Raw genomic sequence first — 24,119 nt, 5'->3', positions numbered from 1 at the left:
CAAATGATTTGCTTAGTAAAAGATATATGCAAGTTCGTGTAAATCGTGGATGTTTTTTAATGTAAATAGATTTTAAACTCTAATACCCACGTTCAAATTTTATTAGAATGTTTTTAATGATGATTTCTATAAAATCCGGCTTTCTATGTTTAGTTTAATTCCTTATACCCGAATATTAATACTAGATATACTTTTTTTTGTGTACCAATATGTGATACGTATAAGCTTACTAAGGGAAAGTACTCTTGAAAACTTTTTCCTTTTCACACCCAAGTTACAGTGAAACAGTAAACAATGGAGAAAGACTTGATGAAAAAGAAGTTTGGCTTGCCACCAATGCCCCCAATCGGTCCGGGGTTAGTAGGAAATATTAATGGTTTCAATTAATATTATTTCATATGCTTTTCAGGGACTTTAGTCATCCTTGCTCCCACTATTTCCCAATAGTAGGTATATAAATAGTATGAGTTCATCGTAGAGTTGAGTAGAGGGCCGGTGGCCCTTTGGTGGTCTTTGGATCGGTCTCCACCAACTTGTGGAGGTCGAAAGGCTGGCTTCAATGGGAAATCGGTGCTGTATTTTAGATCCTGCAGGAAACTGTCAATTTGGCTTTTAAATATGTTTATGCTTGGCGCTATAACTATTTTTTCAGGCAAGCTATTCCATGTCTCAACAATTCGCTGACTAAAGAATATTTTTTTCGGATGTTTAAACTTAAACGGCAATTTTGTTTGGCAAGTTTATAACAGTGGCCTCTTGTTCTTTTATCCTTGTTAAATGTGAGTTAATCCTCTACGTTTACTTTGTAGAGACCGTTGGTCAATTTATAAGTTTCAATTAGATCTCCTCTGAGTCTCCTCTGTACATGAGGCTAGGGAGGTCTAATGCTCTGAGTCTATCTTCGTAGCTGAGGTTTGATATTTCGGGAACAAGTTTGGTGGCTCGACGTTGGACTTTTTCAATTAGTAAAGCATCTGAATTATTGATGGGGGACCATACACAGTTTCCATATTCCAAGTGTGATCGTATTAGACTTTTAGAAAGAGTGGTTAATATGGGTTTGTCTCTATAGTTAAAAGATCTTCTGACAAGTCCCAGGATTCTATTTGCTCTGTTAACAGTCTTTTCACAGTGCTGGCCAAAATTCAATTTGGGGTCCACATATACACCAAGGTCTTGTTCACATAAAGTACTTTCCAATTTGATTTCAGCTCCCTTACTATCCTTCATCCTGTAGACATATTGGCTGTTGTTGTTTCCTAGGTGCATAACCTTGCATTTGTTTGCATTGAAACGGAGTTGCCATTTTTTAGACCACAGCCACAACTGAAGTGTGTCTAGGTCATCTTGCAGTCGGCCAGCTTCTTTGACATTATTTACAGATGAAAAAACTTTGGCGGCGCCCGCAAACATTTTTATGAAGGAGTTTACTGCTTACTTTAGGCATGTCGTTTACATAGCATATAAATAAAACTGGGCCCAAGACACTACCCTGAGGGATCCCCGATAGAACTGGTTTCCATCCTGATGCTTCACCATTGATCACTACTTGCTGTTTTCGGTTTAACAGAAAATCTTGCAACCATCCCAACACACTGCCACTAATTCCATATTGTTCAAGCTTCTAAAGTAGGCGTTGGTGAGGGACAGAATTAAAACATTTTGCAAAATCTAGGTAGATGGCATCAACCGGCATACCATTGTCAAGCATTTGAGTCCATTCTCCAATACAATCAAGGAGTTGGGTAGTGCAAGAGCGTCCACTAAGAAACCCATGTTGGTTATGTGACAAAAAGAGGTTCATAAAGTTCATTATGGCCTCTCTAAGACAAGATTCCATTTGCTTGCAGATTACTGAGGTCAAGCTTACTGGTCTGTAATTAGATGGGTCCAATTTTTTACCTTTCTTGTAAATCGGACATACTTGAGCATTTTTCCATTCGATTGGGAGTGTTCAGCAAGTGACTTATTAAAGAGTAATGTCAAGGGCTTGGAAAGTTCATTACATGCCTCTCTCAGTAATTTAGGGTGGATCTTGTCGGGCCCCATTGCTTTAGAAGGATTTATCTTTTTTAGGTTTTCTAGGACCTGCTTTTCAGTGATAATGGTGTCTTCAAGAAACTCATCAATGCCACTCCATTCAAAGTTAGGAAAGTTTGAGAGATCTTCTTTAGTGAATACTTTAACAAAAAAGTCGTTAAATATATCTGCTTTTTCAGAGTCACTGCTAGCTGTGGAACCATCGTTCCTTGCAAGGTCTACTATACCACTCTTAGATTTTAGTTTAGAGTTTGCATATTTGTAAAATGGCTTTGGGTTATACTTTGATTTCAAGGCTTATTGTTTTTCAAAGGTTCTTTTCGCTTTTCTTACTTCCCGTATGCTTAGCATACTCAGAATATTCTTCCCCTTTTAAGGTTACAAGGTATCTTTTAAAGGCAGCATGCTTTTTCTTTATAGTGGCAATTGTTTTTGTATTTGCCCATATGGATTTGCATTTTAAGTTCATATTGGTAGGCTTGCGTTTTGGATATCATTGAATTAATGCAGTGGCTATTTTTACAGTCACTTAGTAAAGATGGTCCTCGGGGGGCTATTTTCACAGTACCGTAAAGACAGTTCTCATGGCTATTTTTACAGTGTTGATGCAGTTCTGTTCACAGTTATCCGCATAGTTATAGATGTATGTTGTAAATGTGTATTTTTGCAGTATCCACAAAACTTCACATATTTCTCCCGAGATTTAGATGTACAGATCTAGAGGCGGTGAATGAAAGCAAAATCAATTTCATTTAACATATTTAGATCTAAGCTAAAGTTAACAAACAATTAATGTAGAGACAATTCTCTTAGCGATTTTTATGGTACTGTCATTTTTATTACATATAATTTGTGTTTTTGTATAAGTTTTGTTTACAGTACAGAACAGCCCGTTTTCTATCATCAGTGGGCAGATTAGGTTGTATGTCTTGAAATTTTTTGTCAAACAGAGATATAATATAGATCTAGTTTATCAAACACTGAAACTGAAAGTATATTTAGTTCCTGCTTGAAGTCGACACCCCTCAAGGTATAATACTTTACAGGTTTGGCTTTTGTTTATACTTTACCAGTATTAACCAGTCAGGAAGGACTAGCGGTTTATACAATTTTAAAAGACGCTACATTCAGGCTGCAGTCTTCTCATGTGAGAATGGGTTCGAATCCCATTTCAGACAAAAGGACGTTCACAAACCAATTGGACACATTTTGACCATTATTAGAAACCCCCCACCATATTGTGGACAAATGACTACCCTGACTACCCAAATGACAGGAATGATCCTCATTAGGGCACCGAGGTGAAGAGGGCATTTTGCTTTGGTCCCAGCATCGCATTGCTCCTACTCCTTTACCAATTGACCTCGCGATTGTCCCAACCAGACAAGGGTGGTTGCTATACTTACTATACTGCTCCTCCCTTCGCTTAAAGTTAGGAGGTGGTTTTATTGTTCTCAGCCAAAGCGGTACTCACCTTGTGGTCAGACCTCTCTGCCTAGGCTTTTAAAGAACACTATGGGAAGAGATAGATTGAGAAAAAGAGAGAGGAAAAAGACAGAGGGGGGAGGGGGGTGGAGAGGGAAAGAGATTGGGAAAGAATGAAACAAAGAGAGAGAGTGAGAAAGAAGGAAAGAGAGAGAGAAAGAGAGAGAGAGAGAGAAAGAGAGAGAGAGAGAGAGAGAGAGAGAGAGAGAGAGAGAGAAAAGCTACAAACTAGCTGCACCTGAACAAAGCGAGTGAGAGTTTTAGAGCTAACGGTATCTGCTCAGCCTATCTGTTACTATTTATAAATCTATTACCGCAACAGAAGAGCATCAACGCCATAAAAATAGCCACGAGAAACGTGTTTATGGGACTGTAAAAATAGATCCAAGTACTGTCTTTAGGGGGCTGTAAAAATAGCCCAGAGAACCATCTTTACGGGACTGTAAAAATAGTCACTGCACTAAATTAAATATGCTGAAGAAATAAAGAAATAGATAAGAAGATAAATAAATATATAGAAAAAATATATAATTATGATAATAGTAATATGATAAACAAATGAATAAATGACTCAATTAAAAAATAATAATAATAATAAAAGGGAGAGAACAAAAATAGTTAGGTAAAAAATTATTATGTTAATAAAAATAGGTAAGTAAATAAATACATAAATAGTTAAATTTAAAAAATTGAATAAATAATAAATAAATGTATAATTTAAAAAATAATAAATTGATTTTAAAATGATAAAATAATAAATAAATAAATATAGTTTTGATCAGAATAATAATTGGGGTCATATCAGGCCCTATGTTTTTCAACCCAATCCATGACTTGGCTAGGAACATCCTAAGATATGAAATTTACTTTTACTTGTGGGTTCAATAAGCAGGGATGCAAAATACTTATATAATTGGGGAAAAAGCATGAACTTTATTTTTTCATTGTTATTTTCCTCAGAGCACCACCCAAAAGAAATATCCAACGAAAAAGGGACTACTCCCCTGTAGATTGGAGCACATATTTTGAGAGTCAATTCAATGTAAACACTGAAGATGGCAATGTATCCTTGGACCAAGATATAGCATAGATTATTGTTGAATATACTTTATTTACTTTCACACTATAAAGAGAATGACCTCCTATAAAAAACAATTTTTGAAAGAATCAGATTTTACATAGACAGGCTGGTTAGGACTGAGGGTGATAATATAAATATGTTACATTTCACATGTTTTAGACATTCATCTGTTACGTCAGCAAATTTCTCAGATATAATATTATTTTTCTCCGACCAACTATTTTCACCTAATAATCGTACTATCCAATATTATTAATCTTTTAATGATTTTGCTGAAGACAGACAAATAAATTAGTTTGTGTTTTAAAATAATTATTTTGTTATAAAAAAAATATTAAACTAGTATAATTCTTCTTAACGGCACAGCGATATTTAATAAAGGCTAGCAGACACTGAGCCCAAGTCCAAGTGTACCCTTGCATATAGGCAGCCATTTTTAGGAAAAGGACGGTACAGTGCAGCATGTATTCCTCATCCTTGTTTGGACAAAATGTTTAATACATGGAATACATGAAATTTATACAAAGAAAATATGGAAATTTATCAATTTCAGATAATATGATTTTTACGAGGAATATGTGAAAACAAGGAATAAGAAGATGATGGATGCATGCTGCACTGTTTATACCTAACCTATACTGTACTTACATGTAGACAGATCATGATTTTCTTTTAAACACTGGAGTGATTTGATTGATTACTTCTGCTAATTATTGATATTATTGTAATTCAGTAATCTAGAACATCTTGTAATACTTCAAGTATGTTTATGCCAAGGAAGGGGGGGGGGGGGGGGGTTTGTACAAGGCAGTACTGCGTTGTTAATCACCATTTCCCTTATCTGCATCAACATTAGCAGCACATTCCCTAAAGTAGCAGCCATTCAGAGCCATGAGGTCCATGGAGCCGGAGTTTATCCAGGTTTCTTTAGCTTTAAGCTGACAGTCGCTATTACTTGCTATGTTAACTTTTGGATAGGATGCTAATCTATCTCCAAGTACTTTCCACCAAATCTAATAGACTCAGCTACTCAATCACTGCTGGGTAGACAGGCTGGTCAGAAAAAATTTCAAGACTTCATCTGGGATCAATCCAGGTCTCCTTGCATGTGAAGCAAGTGTTTTACCAGAAGAGCTATTGGGACCCCACATTCCCTAAAAGTCTGAGTATAATTATAATGTAAATGCTGCTGCTTGAAGCTCAAGGATGTAAATAAAAATGAAAATATAGAATTTGATTCACAAAGACAAATGGTTTGACCGTTTCAGGTCTCCCCTTTGTCGTCATAAGCGACTTATTGATTTTGTTTTGTTAAATTTTATTCATCAGTTTGTGAAACATAAATCGAAAATTGGTCTCGCGAACAGTTTATTGATTTTTATCAATAATGTATTTCAGGAATGTTATAAAGTGTTTTGTTTTAAGTTTTTTTTTATAATTCTGTGATTTTGATCCTGACCTACATCAAGACATTTTGTGCATACAGCTGTGGCACAGAAGGACCTGTGTTATTGTTTCTACATGGAGGTGGTTTCTCGGCTCTGTCATGGGCATTGCTTTCAGTGAGTTTTTTTAAAGCATAATAAAATCCTTTATTCAAAGTGCTTTGTATAGAAATATATTGCGATGACATTTTAACTGGCTGGTCTCCTTTTTCAAGTCATCAGTTTGTGTGTATATGTGTGTCATACACACCTATTCAGATTTCTGCCATACACCATTGCCTACTTTTTTTGGCCTGGCACTATTGGATGATTTGATGACATGCACCGTCTCTAGTTTCATGTTTAGAAAAACAAAAACAACATAATTTATTAAACTTAAAAACAGAAAAACAAATTAAGATACCGTCTTTTGTCAAAAGTCCAACCATTCTGCCTTTTAAATAACACTCCTACATCAGCGCACCTGTTGTGATGAATGCAGGGGAGCAGCTGCAATGCCAAATTGTTGTGAGCCTTGTAACTGACAAGTTACGCTCACTTTTTTAGTTCCCTTTGACTTGAACCAAACCAAACGCTTCAGTTTTTACTAAAATCATCACTCCAACAAAAGCTGATCAACTCTAAAAAACAGTACAAATTTACCATCTCAGTATATGGGGCAATGTGGCTCAACGGTAGTCTTTGCTTCGTACCCGAAAGGTATTGAGCAAGTCACCTCGCCCTAGCTCAATTTGCGGCGCTGCACTGCGGCTGGCGCCTGGTTTATTCCAGTCTTCTCTTGGAATAGACCCTAGAGACAAATTTCCCCTATGGGATGAATAAAGGGAATTTTATTTTAAAAGAGTCTCCACAGTACCTGTAGTTTTTTGCTCTAGCTATTGATAAAACTGTTTGCTGTGGACGATATTAGTAAATATGCTATTTATGTCAGTAGGGTAACTTCAGTGGTGCTATTTATAACATCAGTTGTCAGAAATTATGACTATGTCTTCAGGAAAAAGAAACAACTTGAAATTAAATATGTGTATTGATACCAATAAGAAACATATGTCATAAGATATTTTTATTCTCTTGTAAATGAAATGTAAATATTTGTGTCAGGAGTGTGTGTGAGAGTGAAAACTTATTTCTATTTTTTAAATTTATTAATTGATGCTTTGTGTTTAGGTAAAATACTCGCGTTTATGGGGCATGTGTGCATTTATTAGGACATATATGGTTTCTACAAATTCATTTTAATTGTTGTCAGTAAAATAATCTAAAATGAAATGGCAGTAAAAGTAAAAGTTCCTAAATTTGTAAAGTTTATTTATGTTTTTGTCTTCCAATAACAGGTCAAGATGATGACATTAGTGAAATGTCGTTGTGTGGCCATTGATCAAAGAGGACATGGTAATTTGAGATACATTTCTTTTCGGGGACAAAAGAGGTCAGAAGCAACTTCCTGTCTTTGATTCATGATTGTTTATGTAAACAATCAACAAAGTATATGCAAGCATGAATCTTTTCAAGTGACTACTGACTTTAAACGATGCTCGAATAATTCTTTTTTTCTGTCAACTATATTATCAGTATTAATAAATCAGTTGGTTATTATGGAATAGAATAAGAATAGAAAGGTTTTTCTTTTGTGGGTGTGTGTGTGCGCACGCATTTTATTGTTGTTGTTCACATTTATTTTTTGGGTGGTTTTTTTTTTTTTTTTTTTTTTTATTCTTCTTTTCTCTTTTCAAAAAAAAAAATTAATCTACTGATAACGTTGACTAAAATATAAAATGCAAGAAGAATAATGGAGTTTATGTTCACCCCAATTTGTAATATGTAAAATTGTCAATGTTTTAAGTCAACAGATTATAAACAGTTGTGGTACTGCTCATTTAGATGCTTTTGTTTTTCATTAAGGTTTCCGCACATGCTTTTTAAAATTTTAATTAGGTCTACCATTCCCTACAAAGATAAGGATGAAAAAGGCATTTGGGTTCCATGAAGCCATTAGCTTCCATTATAACTCTTTAGTCGCTCAGGTGACCGATTGATTTTTACATAATTTTTAATTTGATGATAATTTTTGTTTTGTATTTAGTCAAGTCATGACTGATGGGTTCTTGTAGTAGTAATATATATTATATATATATATATATATATATATATATATATATATATATATATATATATATATATAATATATATATATATATATATATAAGTGTGTTCCTCTATTCCTCTATACCTTCTGACTCCATGCATGTAACTTTTCAATCTTCTGGAATGGACTCTTTTGCTTTAGCGAGGTTAGTATCCTAGGATCCTTAAGGATCAAATTACTTTTTTCATGTCCTATCATGTTCAATGTTTGTGTTTTATGGCGCCGTGAGGGTTCACAGCAGAAACGTTTACCCTTATGAAGATGATACGCATAACATCGTCACAACTATTGGGTAACTCTGGGTGTAATGGTAGCACGTCTGACTGGTAGCAGGAGGTCTGAGGTTAGATCCCCAGTTGAGGCATGTTGATTTTTTTGGGGTGTTTTCTATTCTTGCATTTTTCTTTCTGCTTCTTGCACACTTTTTCAGATCTTCAACATGTATCTTTCTATGAAAGATTTTAAAAAATAGTAAATCATATGTCTTTATTGTCGTAGAGTTTGTTGGAAATTGTTTGAGTTTGAGCTCATCAACCAGATTAGTCATCTTGATATCTCATATTGGATACAAGACTGCTGTTGGACTTGCACAGCGCCTTATTTCATCAAAGGCCTTCGCCTTGCCACCTCTCTACTTAATGGATGAACTTTGTATGTGAGTGCCATTCTGTTACAAAGGTCTTAGCTAATTAAACTGTAAATGTTGAAAACATCAAAGTTCTCGCTGCTCTTCTGATTCTTGGTCTTTCACCAATTTTCATATTTACATACTTTAACTCATTATTTTCTCTTTAGGTGATACTGTTACATCAGATGATTCTACCCTAAGTGCTGAACAACTATCAAGGTACATTGTGATTGGGACAAAATACATAGGTTACTAAACTATGGGGGGAAATTGAATATAAAAACGATTTGTATTTGAGATAGTTGTTGCCGAGTTATTTAAAAAATAATTTTGAACTTTCAAATTTATTGATCTATGGTCAAAGTCCAGTGATTGGTTTGTTTTTTGTTGTTTAAAAAAAAAAAGATTCTTTTCTGTTTTGTTATGTTTTTGGATTAATTTTTTTTTGTTAATGAGATTGGAATTAAAAGTTAAATTACAATCAAGAATGACATTGCATCTTGAATCTGTCAAAATAATTTAAATTTCATTTTTATTTTTAAAAAAGAAACTCATGATTGAAAATGAGTTATCAATGCAGACAAAAGTTACATTAAACTTTTGTGATTCAGGCGCATTGGATAATACCTTTAAATAAGAAACATAGACAGGCCAGACAAGGGATAAATGATGTTATTCTCATTTTTTTTTCTTTTCTCATTATTCTTGCTTTTTAATAATTTGTATAAAATTTGTTCCCCAGTGATGTCGGAAAAGTGGTGTCTCAACTTTATCCCAATGATGCACCACCAATTATTCTAGTGGGACACAGTATGGGAGGAGCCATAGCTGTCCACGTGGCAGATAGGAAACTTATTCCATCACTAGTCGGACTTGCTGTTATTGATGTTGTTGAAGGTAAACTACTCTGACTTGATATTTTTGGAAAATAGATGAATCGCTTTATAATAATTTTTAAAAATATTGCAATACAAATTTATCATTAAAGCCTTTAAAGTTGTAAAGTATATAAGTGATCCACAGTGGAAACCCTTGTTTGATCATAATTTTTCTTGTTATGTTGTAAACCATGTTATTTACAATATTTACAATATCTGTAAGTCAAATGCTCTTCATTTAATGTCCCTTGTGATAAGATTTATTTTGCTTTTAAGACAAAAGTAGATGAAGAGCAACTATTGTCATAATACATACATGTCTTGACAAGTCTTGTTTGTATGTACTTCTCTCTCATCAGGCACAGCAATGGATGCTTTGTCTAGCATGCAGTCTTTTTTACGGAACCGACCCAAAACTTTCAAGTCTATGGAAATGGCAATAGAATGGGCGTGGGTATCATCAATGCATTGGTTATTATAATATTGTACATTGTCCATTTGTGATCCATTTCTTACAAATGGTACAATGTCACTGACAGCAGGATGGAGTTAATTATTGTTTTGCACATTCATCATTTCATCTAACTTAGGAGTCAGCGTGGCTCAGCGGTTCGGTCTTTGCTTCCCTACCCTAAAGGTACTGAGTTTGATCACCCGCTGCTGCATGTATGGCCTTAAGAAAGTCACCTTGCTCAATCTGTAGTGCTGCACTGAGGCTGATGCCTGGTTATTCCAGTCTTCCCTTGGAATAGACCCTAGAGACAAATTTCCCCTATGGGATGAATAAAGGGAATTTTATTTTATTGTGTTTTATTTTTATTTTTTAAGTTATGTGTTCCATCGGAGTGAAGAATGTAACAAAGGAGTGAGGTGCTGATTGGATTGCAATAACACCTTAGAATTCAGAGTTGAGCCCCATTGTAAACAATTGTTTTTTTTACCTTGAGCTAGAAACTTATCACCTATTGCTCAGATTACAGTTCTGCATTGCAGCTGACATTTGTATTTTCTCAGTTTGTTATTGCGATATACCATTTTTATAAAAATTAATGATTAAGGAATTTCATTGGTTTATTTGTTAGGTTTTTTATTTTTTTATTATTATATTTTTTTATGTTTCCTGTCTGATTTTTATAACAATAACTTGATTACAAATTAAGTTAATTTAATATCTTTTGTGTTATAGGCCAGTCAGAAAAAGTTTATACTTTTCTTTTGAGGTTTGGGTTAAATTACACTTTGAACTCAACATGAATATATTACTAATTCTTTTTTTGTCAACCTTTTCTATTCACTTTTTATGGTAACATGTTAAAATGAAAACCAGTTTTTCTATCATTAATATTTACATTCTGTTTTCGTCCCCAACAGTTTGAGAAGTGGACAAATTCAAAATTTGACATCTGCTAAAGTCTCAATGGTGGGTCAACTTAAATGGTAATTAAATTTACTTTTTATCTATTTATTTTATTTTCAATCATCAATTTATGAGTTTGTGTCAGAAGCTAGACTCCAAAATACAACTCTGAATAGATGTATTTATGAGTTTGTGTCAGAAGCTAGACTCCAAAATACAACTCTGAATAGATGTATTTATGGCTTCTGTCTTTTTTTTTTCTGAGTTGTCTGTCACTGTTTTATACATATTTTGTCTCACACCAGTGCTTACTCCCTGATTTATTACTTGGACCACAAAAGCATTGTCATTTATTTGACATAGATAAATACCATTAATTATTGTTTATCTTTAAATTTGGTTCAGATTTTTAGTAATGCTTTTATCATTGGTGATATTATGGTATTATTTAATTAACAACACTTATATGTTTTTCTTTGATTCCATACAAAATGAGTATCATTCTGTATGTATGTATATTGACTTGATAAACCGGTTAATTTAAACATATATAAACAGGCTTCATATAAATTATATATGAACAACAACACACAATCATAAACAACAATAACGATTACACACACTTCCTGTAGATTGTCCCAGTGACAAGAAACATCTGTAGGAGTAATAATAATCATACTTAAAATGATTATATATATATATATATATATATATATATATATATATATATATATATATATATATATATATATATATATATATATATATATATATATATATATATATAATTTGTTAAAGGAATGAGATATTCGCATCAATTAATCATACTAGCCTTCTTACAATATATGTCACTCCCTATTTTGAGGTAGTCATCTACACTCAAGTCTAGTGAAGTAATGTCTGCTAAGTATCATACCTAAGGACACAACATCCAGGCACACAATTAACTTTGCTATCATCAGACACGGCAATAGATGTTTATCCAGATTGCAATAATTATACAAATATTTTTCAAAAATTTGCCCCAAAATCTCCGCTGGCCACAATCTTCTTTTTCCCCTTGTCATTTGAACACATATTGTAACCACTTGAATTATAATTTTAATATATTTATTTCCGCATCTCTTAAGCTTGCCCACTCAAGAAATTGTTACCCAATCAGGGTCCTTTACAGATGCTATAGAGGAAGAGGAGGAAGAGAATGAAGAGGAGGAAGAGGAGGGTGGATCAGCACAAAGTGGACAATCAGATCAGCAAGACGTCATAAAAATTCAGACAACTTCAGTATCGTCCAATGAGGTATAGATTCTCTCTCTCTCTCTCTCTCTCTCTCTCTCTCTCTCTCTCTCTCTCTCTCTCTCTCTCTCTCTCTCTCTCTCTCTCTCTCTCTCTCTCTCTCTCTCTCTCTCTCTCTCCCCTCCCTCCCTCGCTCCTTTATCAGGCACACACACGTGACAATGGGATGAACGCTATATCAATGCCATTACATAGCCAAGATATTTCATAATGCCTCCTTGAAGAAGATTAGATTCAACTACATATGTTTTTGTGAGAATGCCCATTGCTCACCTTTTTTTCTCATGAAACAGAATTTTTTATATCAAAATTGTGTCCATGGGTTCCCTTTTGACCGTTTTGTTTGTTTGTCCGGTTTTTTTTTGTGTGTGTGTTTTTTTTACATTTTTTGTATGTAGTATATATGTGTATTTTTTTTTAATGCAATGGACTGGCACATTGTCAAAGCTTAATAATAATTATGTGCCTCATATCTTACCTTAACAAGTCAATAAAAAACGCCTACAATGTATTTAATGGTTTGGAAAAAAAAGGTTATGTTTGCAAATCAATGATGTTGTCTACTTGTCTAGCAAATGCGGACATACCTACATGTCTAGATGTCTACGTTTTGATAAGGAATATCAACGGTTCATTTTTAGCGTATAAATGCTTCATAAAGGAAAAAGATTTAATAACTTTTTTTTTGTGCCTGAAAATTTCCATTGCAATGGGATGACGCAGTGCTCGGTATAAAGTTCTAAGATTTTTTGAATTGCCATGGAGTATTTTGCAGGCATAGTCATTTGGCTTTTGCATCTCGTCATCCAAAGACTTAGACAGAAACCAATTTCATAACAAATTCAAAGTTAGGAGCAGACAAATTGTTTAGGACAAGAATATTGAGCTGTATTTTGATATTTTTGTAATTATTTTTTCAGCGCTGAAATATTCCTCTTTGACCGTTTACTTGAAATTTTTTTTAAAAACCACATACACACACACACACAAAACAAACTTTACATTCAATGTTTTTGTTTGTATTTGTATGTTTCCATACATTTTTCATCGAATTCAAGGGCGTTAAATTCAACATATTTATCCTTATCACTGTTTTCAGTGCCAGCAGTATACATGGAGAATCGACTTGTCTAAAACAGAGCAATACTGGAGGGGTAAGACAGTGAACTTGAAATTAAACCAACTGGTCATCAAATTTGTATGATTTTATTTTTTTAATTGTAGGCTAACAACTTTATAATTTTAATTACAACAATAAGTCATAGGGAAATTAATATTGCTGAATGAATTTTATTCTTTTAACTTGGGGGGAACTACTTTTTCATATAGGGTTAAAGGACTAAAGTTTTCATGCATCTTATTTTAAAAGCACAGTCATTAGTTGTTTTCAGGTGTTTTTCCTTCATATAATATATATTGATATGAATATGTTTGTTATATCATTATCTTTGTGTAGTTGTTTATTTGTCTCTATACCAGATTAAAATCTGCATAATTTCATACAGTATTATGGTTAAATTCACAAGTGGATCTGTCAGTTTAGAATGTCGATCTCGATATGGTGATCTACCATTCTTTGACACATTTTTATTTTAAAATAAAAGGACGTGTGTTTGTGTGTATGCATGTGTGTGTTTGTTTGAATATGTAGAAATTATTTCATTGGTGGTATATGTGTGAAGTAAATGACCAACCGTCAGAAGGTCTGGTTTATGTATATTAATTATACACCAAAAGGTAGACTTTTTACAAACTTTGAATTTGCAAACTCCTCATGTTTGCTGGTAAATTTGGAGAAAAAAAAATTCAGCAACAAATAAAGCTTAATAGTTTATCAAATTTCACTAAATATTAATTTGATTTCAAAACGTTTCTGACTTTTTACTCTTTTTTAGTAGAGTCACTCATTAATGTATTCTTAGACATTTTGCAATCATCTATTATGTTCTTTCACAGGGCAGCCCATCTGTAATGGCATCCGTCATAGCACCATCCTCTCTATAGCAACATAGAGTCCAAGTCCCAATTTTTTTCCTATATTATATCATAAGGATTAAAAGACTCACCACAACACATCCAATTTCAAATCGACAGTCCCTGGAAATATCTGGCCCAATTAAAATGCTTGCTTTCCAACCAATTATATCCCATGGTCGTAGCTGCTAAAAATGCTTGAATGGCTGACTTTGATATCCAGTCCCCTCTAGGCCAGTTGATTTTTTGTAAGTGAGGCAAAGTGAGTCAAAAACCTAGCTTACCTGGCACTTCATATACAATAGCATTCACTAGCTGGTCGACACAGTGGTTGACCAGCTAGTCAATGGAACACCCTTCAGTCATAAGTCACCACGCTATTATTGTTATTTCTGATGGCTGATCACGCACAGGAATATGAAAGTTGAAGATAAACACGCTGACTATAATAAATACCTTTGGAACATGAGCTGGTTAACGCTTGTGCAACTTGCATAGCAACCTAAGCTAGTTTTTTTTATTTTGCTTGGCCTCAGGGACAGGGCTGCTAGATGGCCATGTGCAAGGCTAAAATTGACCAGAGAGAATAAGAAGTTAATTGTACTGTCCCTCCAGGAAATCGCGGCGCTTGCGGCCGCAACACGACCGCAATTTTTTGCAATTTTCCATGTTCTGGAGTCACATATAATCATATAATGCTAAACATAGGAAAATACTACTGCCACCGTCACACAAAACTATTAAAGATGCTATTTAATAATAGTTTTATTGCTAACATCTATCTATTTATATATATATATATATATATATATATATATATATATATATATATATATATATATATATATATTTTTTTTTTTTTTTTTTTTTTTTTTTTTTTTTTTTTTTTGTTTGTTTTTTTTTTTTGTTTTAATTATGGGTGTTTAATATACTACCATAAACATAATAGATTCATGTAATTCGGAAATAGAAAGTTTTTATGGTCGGTCCCCTCGACCTCGTTATTCCCGAGTTCCCCTGTATTTTTATGATGTATAGATGTACTTGGGAATATAATAATAATAATAAGAATAATAATAATAATGATAATAATAATAATAATAATAATAATAATTTTAATAATAATGATATTAATAATACTAATAATAATAATAATAATAATAATAATAATAATAATAATAATAATATTTTTAAAATTTATGAGCTTTTCTACCACATAAATGTTAGGAATCCATGCATTTGTGTAAAAGTTTTGTTTTTTGGGGTTCTTTCAAAATCTCCTGGTGGCATCCCCTGTATATACCTGGCATAATATTTCTTTTCTGAGTATGCAATGTCAATATCAATGTAATTTAATGTAATTTATGGACACAATACTGTATAATACATACCAACTAAAATTGGTGGACTGTGCTTGTCATAGAATTAAAGCAAGAATAAATTATTGTGCGCTGTTTATTGATAATAATGTCTTAAATTTGCAATTTTTCCTTGCAATTTTTGCATTTTTTGCATGCAATTTTTGGAATTTTGGGTTCAATTTTTTGGGTTTTCATTTGCAATTGTCCGCGGGGACAGATTGTAGATGACCTAGGAGCAACAAGTTTTCAAGCAAACAGTGGCTGGCTCTACCATTTAGGTAGCTCGCTAGCGACATATGGTCGATCACCTAGTGAATGCGCAATATGAAGTGCCAGGTAAGATAGGTTTTTGTATCACTTTGCCTCACATACAAAAAATGCTCATATCAACTGGCCTAGAGGGGACTGGATATTAAAGTCAGCCGTTCAAACATTTTTAACGGCTATGATCATGGGATATCATTGGTTGTAAAGCGAGCATTTTAATTTGGCCAGAAATTTTTCAGTGACTGTCGATGTGAAATTGGCAATTACTACCGTTTCAAGAAGCGGCAGGACGCTATATTCAAGGGGACCTATTTTGGTTGAAACTGCCACAGTAGTGCTCCACTTTAACGACATTTTTTTCTGGTCCCAACATATCACTATAGATAAGTTCTATTGTAATTTGTGTGAATTTATTCATGATTAGTCTTACAATATCTATTCTCTTCCTTAAATACAGGTTGGTTCACTGGGCTTTCACAAAAGTTTTTATCCTGTAGTCCTGCTAAGATGTTGATTTTAGCCGGTAAGATGCTATTACTCTTTGAATTTTGTTACTTTTCAACCAAAGTAAATAATATAAATGTGATAAATTTCCTCATTCATATTCATTGCTTCATGTGAAATGAGGGTTTGTCAAGCATTAAGATTTTAAATCATAAATTTTATGAGTCATATATTTATATGAATCAAATATAAACCCAATGATAGGAATGAAACCTTCACCAATGCCCTGAAAAGGCAACAGTATATGCGGGTGGTTGGATGGGAGCATCACCCTTGAATCATATACCTATGATGTTCGCATGGGTGTACAGTCCGATAGTGATGTCGTTTCTTCTTCTCTTTACTAGCCTATCCTGCTTCTTTGGTTTGTGATTGTATTTTTGACAGGGGATATTTTTTTTTCTGTAAATCTTCTGCCTGTTTGTTCTTGGTTATTTATAATTTAGCTTATGATATCTTTAGGTTATGATTTTGATTTATATTTGTACTATTTTTGTTAGATTGCTTGTTTTTTTTGTTTCAGCGGTCTCTCATATAACCTCAATTGTGTTGGAAGAGACCTAAAGCAACAAACAAAAAAAAAAAAAAAAGCAACAGTATATGTGACCCACCGGTACTATCTCGAGATGAAGTGGACTCTGGAAAGTGAATTTATAATTTAAATTATAAGAAATGCGAACTTTGAATTGTTTTCAGTATAAGAAATTGTATTTATTCTCCACCATAACGAATGAGAATTAATCCAAGTTTATATTTTTGGGTATATATTCTAATTTATTTCCAGCACCCAACATAATACTTCTTAGAGACGATGGGTCACATGAAAGGGGCAAGAATAATGAATGAAAGATAATAAATTATTTCATATAGTTTTCACACTAAAGAAAATCACTCTCACTCTTAGTCCTAATTTTTTCCTTTATTCCTACTATATTTTAAGCATTTTTTTTTTTTTTTGTTTTTTTTGTTGTTGAATATATTCAGTCCAATTGTAATAGTTTTACATGAATTTAAAATCTGCAGGACACGACAGATTGGACAAAGACTTGACAATTGGTCAAATGCAAGGTATGGAAATATCATTTTCAGTTATGATTAAAACTGAAATAATATTTATCGTTAGGCCAGCAATTTTTTAAAATGTAGAGTGTAAACCTATCGTTTTAGGAAATAGTATAATTGAAACTACTAAGGTTGTTCAAAATTTGGGTGTATTCATTGATTCAGATTTGTCTTTTACCAGCCAAGTAAACCATATCGTAAGGTTAATGTACATGGAAATGAGAAGAATACGTAGTGTTATACATTTCATTACAAGAGACATCTCGGCCTTGTTAGTTAATTCTCTAATGCTGTCAAAGCTAGATTATTGCAATTCTTTCCTCTCTTCTATAAATAAGGACAAAATAAAATCCCTTCAGAACGATGCTGCTAGGCTTATTTATAGAAAGAGGAGAAATCAATCTGCATCGGGTTTGCTAAAATAACTCCACTGGCTTCTCGTTGAGAAACGTATAGAATATAAGACCTGTACTTTTGTTTTTAAATTAATGCACTCTGATTGTCCTGGATACATTAATGACATGCTTAAATTCTACGTCCCAGCCTGAGATCAAAGTCTGATAATCACATTCTTGTGCTGCCAAAAATGACTTACGAAATTGGCGAGTATGCGTTTGAATATTCGATATCCCTTATCTGGAACTGCCTTCCAAGATATATCAGAGATAATAATGATGCAGAATTATTTTTAAAAACATCTGAAAACGTTTCTTTTTAATATGTAACACTGTCAAATTATATTGCTTTGTTTCCTACTGCATGTTTGAGTGGTTGTATGGTTGAGTGAAAGTTAGCACATTACTGTTAAACGCTTTGACTTTGAGCTTGTTGAGATATGGGGTAAGGTGCTATATAAAAGCCATATATTATTATTATTATTATTATTATTATTATTATTATTATTATTATTGTTATTATTGTTATTATTACTATTTATAATGATTAATTTTGTGCATGAGTGTGATATATAAAATCAAAATTAATGATAATTTTTTCATTAGATGTATAATTTTAACCTCAAAATTACATCTATGGAATTCAATGGAAATAAGCATGGCTGCTAGCTAGGTTGTGCAGGAATTCAGATTGTTCAATATTTTGAATTTAAAATTTAATTCTTTCAGAATTATGAAAACTAAGCTTGTGTTATATTTTTCTAATAACATCGTGGCAATAAAATGCATGTTTAGATTTGAAAAAATGGAATTTCAAGATTCAACCATACCAGAAAAAGCAGACATATAAAATAAATGAAAAAAAATCATTGCAATAAATCTTTCTAGAACAAGATAGTAATTACTTCTGGTCTTTGTAATTCTTCCTTATTTCAATTTCAGGAAAATTCCAGATGAATCTTTTACCACATTGTGGCCATGCAGTTCATGAAGATGTACCGGATAAGGTAAAATTTATCTACATTATTTTTTTTTTCTGTTGTTTTCCTCATACACCCCTTCCCCCCCCCCCCCCCCCCCCCTCTTTTTTTTTAAAAAACACAAAACAAAAAATTGAAGTCATACACTGTGGTCTGAAACCTAGAAGCTTGCTCAATTAAGTACTAAAATCGCAAGTATGTACAAAGGCCTGTTTCCAACGGCTTCACAGATTTTATTTCCTTTTCACTGTTCACCCCGATATGATAATTAATCCCAACATGAGATCTGACTGAAATAATTTTGCAGTAGTCCGACATTTTAATTAAAACATTTAAAAAAAATAATAGCAAATATTTTACTTTATTTTTCAAACTAGACATTTGGGATAACCTCTAGTTCTTTTGACAGCAGAGGGCAGTTCTGTTGTTTGTTTGTTTTTTTTCTAAGATTAATTCTCTTTTATTCATATATTAAATCCATATGCAGAGCGAATAGGCAATATGCCTTTAAAATGCTCCTGAAGATATTTTTGAACCAATGATGATTGTTTTGTTTTTTAATATAACAATTCAGATTACTGTAAAACACATAAATAGGATTATTTACAATTCATTGAGTATATTAATACATTTTTAAAAGAAAAAATTGATTAGTTAAATTGAGCATACATAAGAAATGTTACTCATAATATTCATTCATTACATAAGAGAGTTCCTTATCAACAGCAATCTTGAAGTCATTAATTGGAAATGAATTTTTGGGTTTCCAATAACTAATTGCCCTAGAATAGATGTCTCTCCATATATTTGATAAGCAGCCCTCATCACCTAGTAGAAACATTTTAGTCATGTCTGCAACTATTGAATTATGTTGAAATGCTGTATGTAAAGTTTTAATATCTCTTTCTAGTGGGATGTTATTAGGTACGTTATGCTTTCATCAAAATCTTACTTTGTTGTGTGTGGAAATTATTTATTTTTTTACGGTAAAATTTGTAACGATATTAATGAACGATTTTTCATCATTGTAGGTAGCTGAAATTCTTGCTGGTTTTATGATTCGACACAAAGTAGCTGAACCCATTTCAGGTTTTGAGAGGTGAGTGGAATAATGTGTTTAGTGCAACCTTGGTTTACTGTATTATATTTATGTAAGGGGGGGGGGTGCCAGATCAGGAAAAGGTGTATATGATACAGAACCAGAACCAGCTTTTCAAAGGATTGAGCAGATCAGCTGATTTGCAGGTGTCAACCATTACATCACAGAACAGAGGTTACCCGGAGGTTCCGAAATAATTAGGACGACCATGTGCATATATATTCTTCATGAAGACTTACACATGATGTGCTGTGAATTTTAATTTGGTTACTACTCTAACAACATTAAATGAAGACAGAATATGCTCTGCAAGTCTTTTTTCTCAAATATGAATGTGAAAATTAACCATTGTATCAGCAACACTATTATTTTTTAAATATCCTGGAGCAGAACGCCACAAATAATGACAATTGTGGTAGACAAAAATAAGAGGTTTTGATTAAGAAAGTCAAGATGCAGCCAGTTTAATCTTAATCCCAATTGCAGAACACACACAACTCCTAATAAGTATCAAGATATTAAGAAGATGCAATAAAAATATTAATACATCATTTGAAATTCAGACAGACAGCAGAAAAATATTTGGTACAGGACATCATACTTTCCTGACTTACGTCTGGATTTTAAGTGATGTATCAATGTTTATATCATTTTTTGTTATTGGCTGAAGAAGGGTTTTGAGCCTGAAATATTCCATGTTTGGTATTTTGTTATTTTTTGAAGCTGCTATATTCATTTTTGCTAACCTTTTGATGGAACACTTGTCTATCGGAAAGTTCTGATCTAACAAACCTAAAGTTCCGAACACTGCTGGTTCGATAAGGCCGGAAATACTCTGGGATCAATAGTAGTCCCTTTGCTTCTGAAGCAAGTGCTCTACCAATTGATGGAACACTTGTCTATCAGAAAGTTCTGTTCTAACAGACCTAAAGTTCCGAACACTGCTGGTTCGATATGGCCGGAAATACTCTGGGATCAATAGTAGTCCCTTTGCTTCTGAAGCAAGTGCTCTACCAATTGATGGAACACTTGTCTATCAGAAAGTTCTGTTCTAACAGACCTAAAGTTCCGAACACTGCTGGTTCGATAAGGCCGGAAAAACTCTGGGATCAATAGTAGTCCCTTTGCTTCTGAAGCAAGTGCTCTACCAATTGATGGAACACTTGTCTATCAGAAAGTTCTGTTCTAACAGACCTAAAGTTCCGAACACTGCTGATTCGATAAGGCCGGAAAAACTCTGGGATCAATAGTAGTCCCTTTGCTTCTGAAGCAAGTGCTCTACCAATTGAGCTATTAGAACCCTTGAAAGCAGTGTTTGAATATTTATTTATTTATTTTAGTTAGATAGTATGGTTTTGAAATGAAATGATGAACATTACTTTTTCTTTTTAATCTTGTTTCCAAGGTCTGTTCCTGGTTGTTGACGCTGGTGATGGAGTGATGCCAAAGTCATGTATAGATGTGATAATTATATGCCTGTTCTATGTGTCAACTTAACCTCTTACCAGATCTTGAGACGCTAATTATAAATTCAAATTCATAAATTGAGACCCATTGCCCTGTACATACACAAGAAAATATTGATTGATCCATTATGTCCCAGCAATTGTTTAATGGGGTTGTGGCTTATGTTAAAGAGGTCACCCTGTCGGCTTTTTTCATGTTTGTTTTCTTTATAGATAATACATTAGCTTTCTCTGTAAAAAAAAATCATCGCGATGCTGAAGCATTCAAGGGTCATACTCATACATGCCAGGATTTTTTTTGCAAATCCAGAAATTTATCAATTTAGCTATTTGTTTTGATAAATAAGCCTGACTGGCTATAATCTGGAAAGTGTCTAAACTTTGGGAAAGGGAGAATAGATGGTCAAAGGAATAAAAGTGTGAGCAGTGTTTTGCCTGTTTTGTTGTTTTTGTTTTTTGTTTGTTTGTTGTTTTCTTTTTTTTTTTAATATTATTTATTTATTTTGGATGTGACAGTGAAAACCTCATTGTAGCCTCCTTTTCCATCAAGATGATTATGTAATATCAATATCATTCTCACAAAGAAATTTGCCAACCTTAAGTATCGCGTATGCACGTGAAAGAAAATTCCCACTACTGTAACATCCCATTGCAATATTTCTTTTTATCCTGGTATAAGACAGAAGATCGTGACCTGTGGAGGTGATGATGTGGATCCAATTCACTGCCTGTTCTCTTTCACTGTTTTATTTTTTACTCATCTCTTATCATCATCCACATATTATTCTATAGAGACTTATTTTCTCTGTATCATTTGTCATAATTTTATTTGCTTACCTTCCATAAAGATTCCCATTTGGATAAATAGAATAGAATCTTTTGCTTTGTGAGTGTCTTCTTTTGCCATACTTTATAGCTGATGTCCCTCGCTGATATCTGTTTTTGTTTTTGTCAATTGTTCGTCATCATTTGTTCAGTAAGGTTGGGGAGATTTCCAAATTATTGGCTGTTAGTCCGGGTTGCTGTCGATGACAATTTTAAGTCTGCTGTTTTTACCAACTTCTTCATTCTGACAGGCAACTGCTGTATTATAAGTCGTGCTAATGGTGTTAATGATGATAATAATAATAATGACAATAATAATAATGATAATAAGAAGTGGGGTAAAATCAAAAAGATTGCTTGAAATACTTTAAAGAGTGTGACACTTAATATTACTGCATGATTTATCTCGGGTAAACAATTCGAAACACGCTTGTTTAGGTACGCATGTGTGTATGAGGCTGTATGTTTGTGAGTGTGTATGTGAGATAGAGAGTGTGTGTGTATGTGTTTGTATGTGTATGCATGCAAGCATGTAGCTGCGTGTGTGGACTTGTGTGATTTTTATGTTTAAATTTTTGTTTATGTTAATCTTGAGTATCAATATTATTTGTATATATATAGGTTGATGATTGATTTTTTGTAAATAAAGTTGGGTAATGAATCATAATAATACGTTATGGTAGGGGACTTAAAATACAAGCACAGGATATTTGTTGCCTTCTCAGATGTGTTCACTTTATTTTATGTTTAAGTTTAAGATATTAATGCAAAATTATCTTTATCAGACTAATTGTGAAACAACTGGTTCAATTTCACATTATAATTATATTAACAAAGACCAAAGCATGCGTATGACAGGACTTGTTGCATAGTAAAAGAGATAATTGCTAAAGTCTGATCCTAACAGAGATAATTACTCAAGTCTGATCCTAGCCATGGAAGCACATGTTTGTCATGTTATACTCGTGTCTTGGCTTTGTTAAGTACCGTTAAATTTGGTGGCTTTGTCTCTATAGAATTGGACAAATTAGATTTTATTTAGTTTTGTATCAGTTATTTCTGAAAAAGAAATAAAAAAATCAAGCCCTCTAACAAGGGAAATAACTACGCGTTAAATTATGCTGTGAGGCCTCGAGCAAGTCACCACGCCCTAGCTCAATTTGCATAAATGTACTGCGGCTGACGCATGGGTTATTCCAGTCTTACCTTGAAATAAGACCCTAAAGACAAATTTCCCCTATGGGATGAATAAAGGGAATTTTCTTTATTTTATTGCTTTAACTACAACAAGCCTGAAATACTCTAAATTCTCCAAATCAGTTGAGGCAAAGAGAGGTAAGGTAAAACTCGAACCTTTGACTTTGACCTATACCTAGATGGCATACCACCGACCACAGAACCGGAGTTACTTTTTCATGATGTTGTGAGAGCAGGTAAGCTCTAGATTTATTTTCATCGTTTTTTTTCCATAGCAGTGTACTAGTACTAGGCGCTAAACTAACCTTTATGAATGTTAAAGCAAACTAGCATTATTTAAAAAGACTAGTCATAGTAGAAACATTGATCAATCAAGATGCTCCTTTTGGGTTTTTTTCTTTGTTTTTTGGGGGGTCTTCCAATTTGTCAATTCTCTAGTCTGTCATCTGCATTTTTTGCCATATTGAGACCTAAAATTTGCCCAAAAAAAACCCTAGTTGGAATGAAATGTGTGATATAGATTGATTGTAGGCATGAATGACTAGTGTAGATACTCAATACCCACTAAATAAAATTAAAATATGATTTCATTACCTTACCCAACTGTTTTCTTTGTCATTTCTTTTAAGCAAA

The 24,119-nt window shown here is 33.3% G+C and overlaps 1 protein-coding gene across 1 annotated transcript; it reads left to right on the top strand.

The window, feature by feature from the left end:
* Positions 1-262: 262 nt before the first annotated feature.
* Positions 263-24,084, top strand: LOC144970106 (protein phosphatase methylesterase 1-like). Its single transcript, XM_078909335.1, has 15 exons — positions 263-356; positions 4,486-4,588; positions 6,076-6,168; positions 7,386-7,443; positions 8,993-9,044; positions 9,568-9,722; positions 10,063-10,153; positions 11,075-11,140; positions 12,191-12,359; positions 13,456-13,510; positions 16,416-16,481; positions 17,486-17,530; positions 18,862-18,926; positions 19,931-19,998; positions 21,404-24,084. Exons 1-15 carry the CDS (start codon positions 295-297, stop codon positions 21,420-21,422), a joined length of 1,167 nt encoding a protein of 388 aa, XP_078765461.1. The 5' UTR covers positions 263-294; the 3' UTR covers positions 21,423-24,084.
* The last annotated feature ends 35 nt before the right edge of the window (positions 24,085-24,119 follow it).

Source organism: Berghia stephanieae, chromosome 4 (genome assembly GCF_034508935.2).
Source record: "Berghia stephanieae isolate SIO BIC M18660-M18661 chromosome 4, UCSD_Bste_1.3, whole genome shotgun sequence".
NCBI lineage: Eukaryota > Metazoa > Mollusca > Gastropoda > Nudibranchia > Aeolidiidae > Berghia > Berghia stephanieae.
This window is presented reverse-complemented; position numbering and strand designations above follow the sequence as displayed.

Bases quoted from the DNA above. Each gene is read 5' to 3' on its own strand.
- LOC144970106 (XM_078909335.1), top strand. From the start codon at position 295: ATGGAGAAAGACTTGATGAAAAAGAAGTTTGGCTTGCCACCAATGCCC. The intron at 7,444-8,992 runs GTAATTTGAGAT...TTTTCTCTTTAG, and splicing joins CATTGATCAAAGAGGACATG to GTGATACTGTTACATCAGAT. The intron at 13,511-16,415 runs GTAAGACAGTGA...CCTTAAATACAG, and splicing joins AACAGAGCAATACTGGAGGG to GTTGGTTCACTGGGCTTTCA.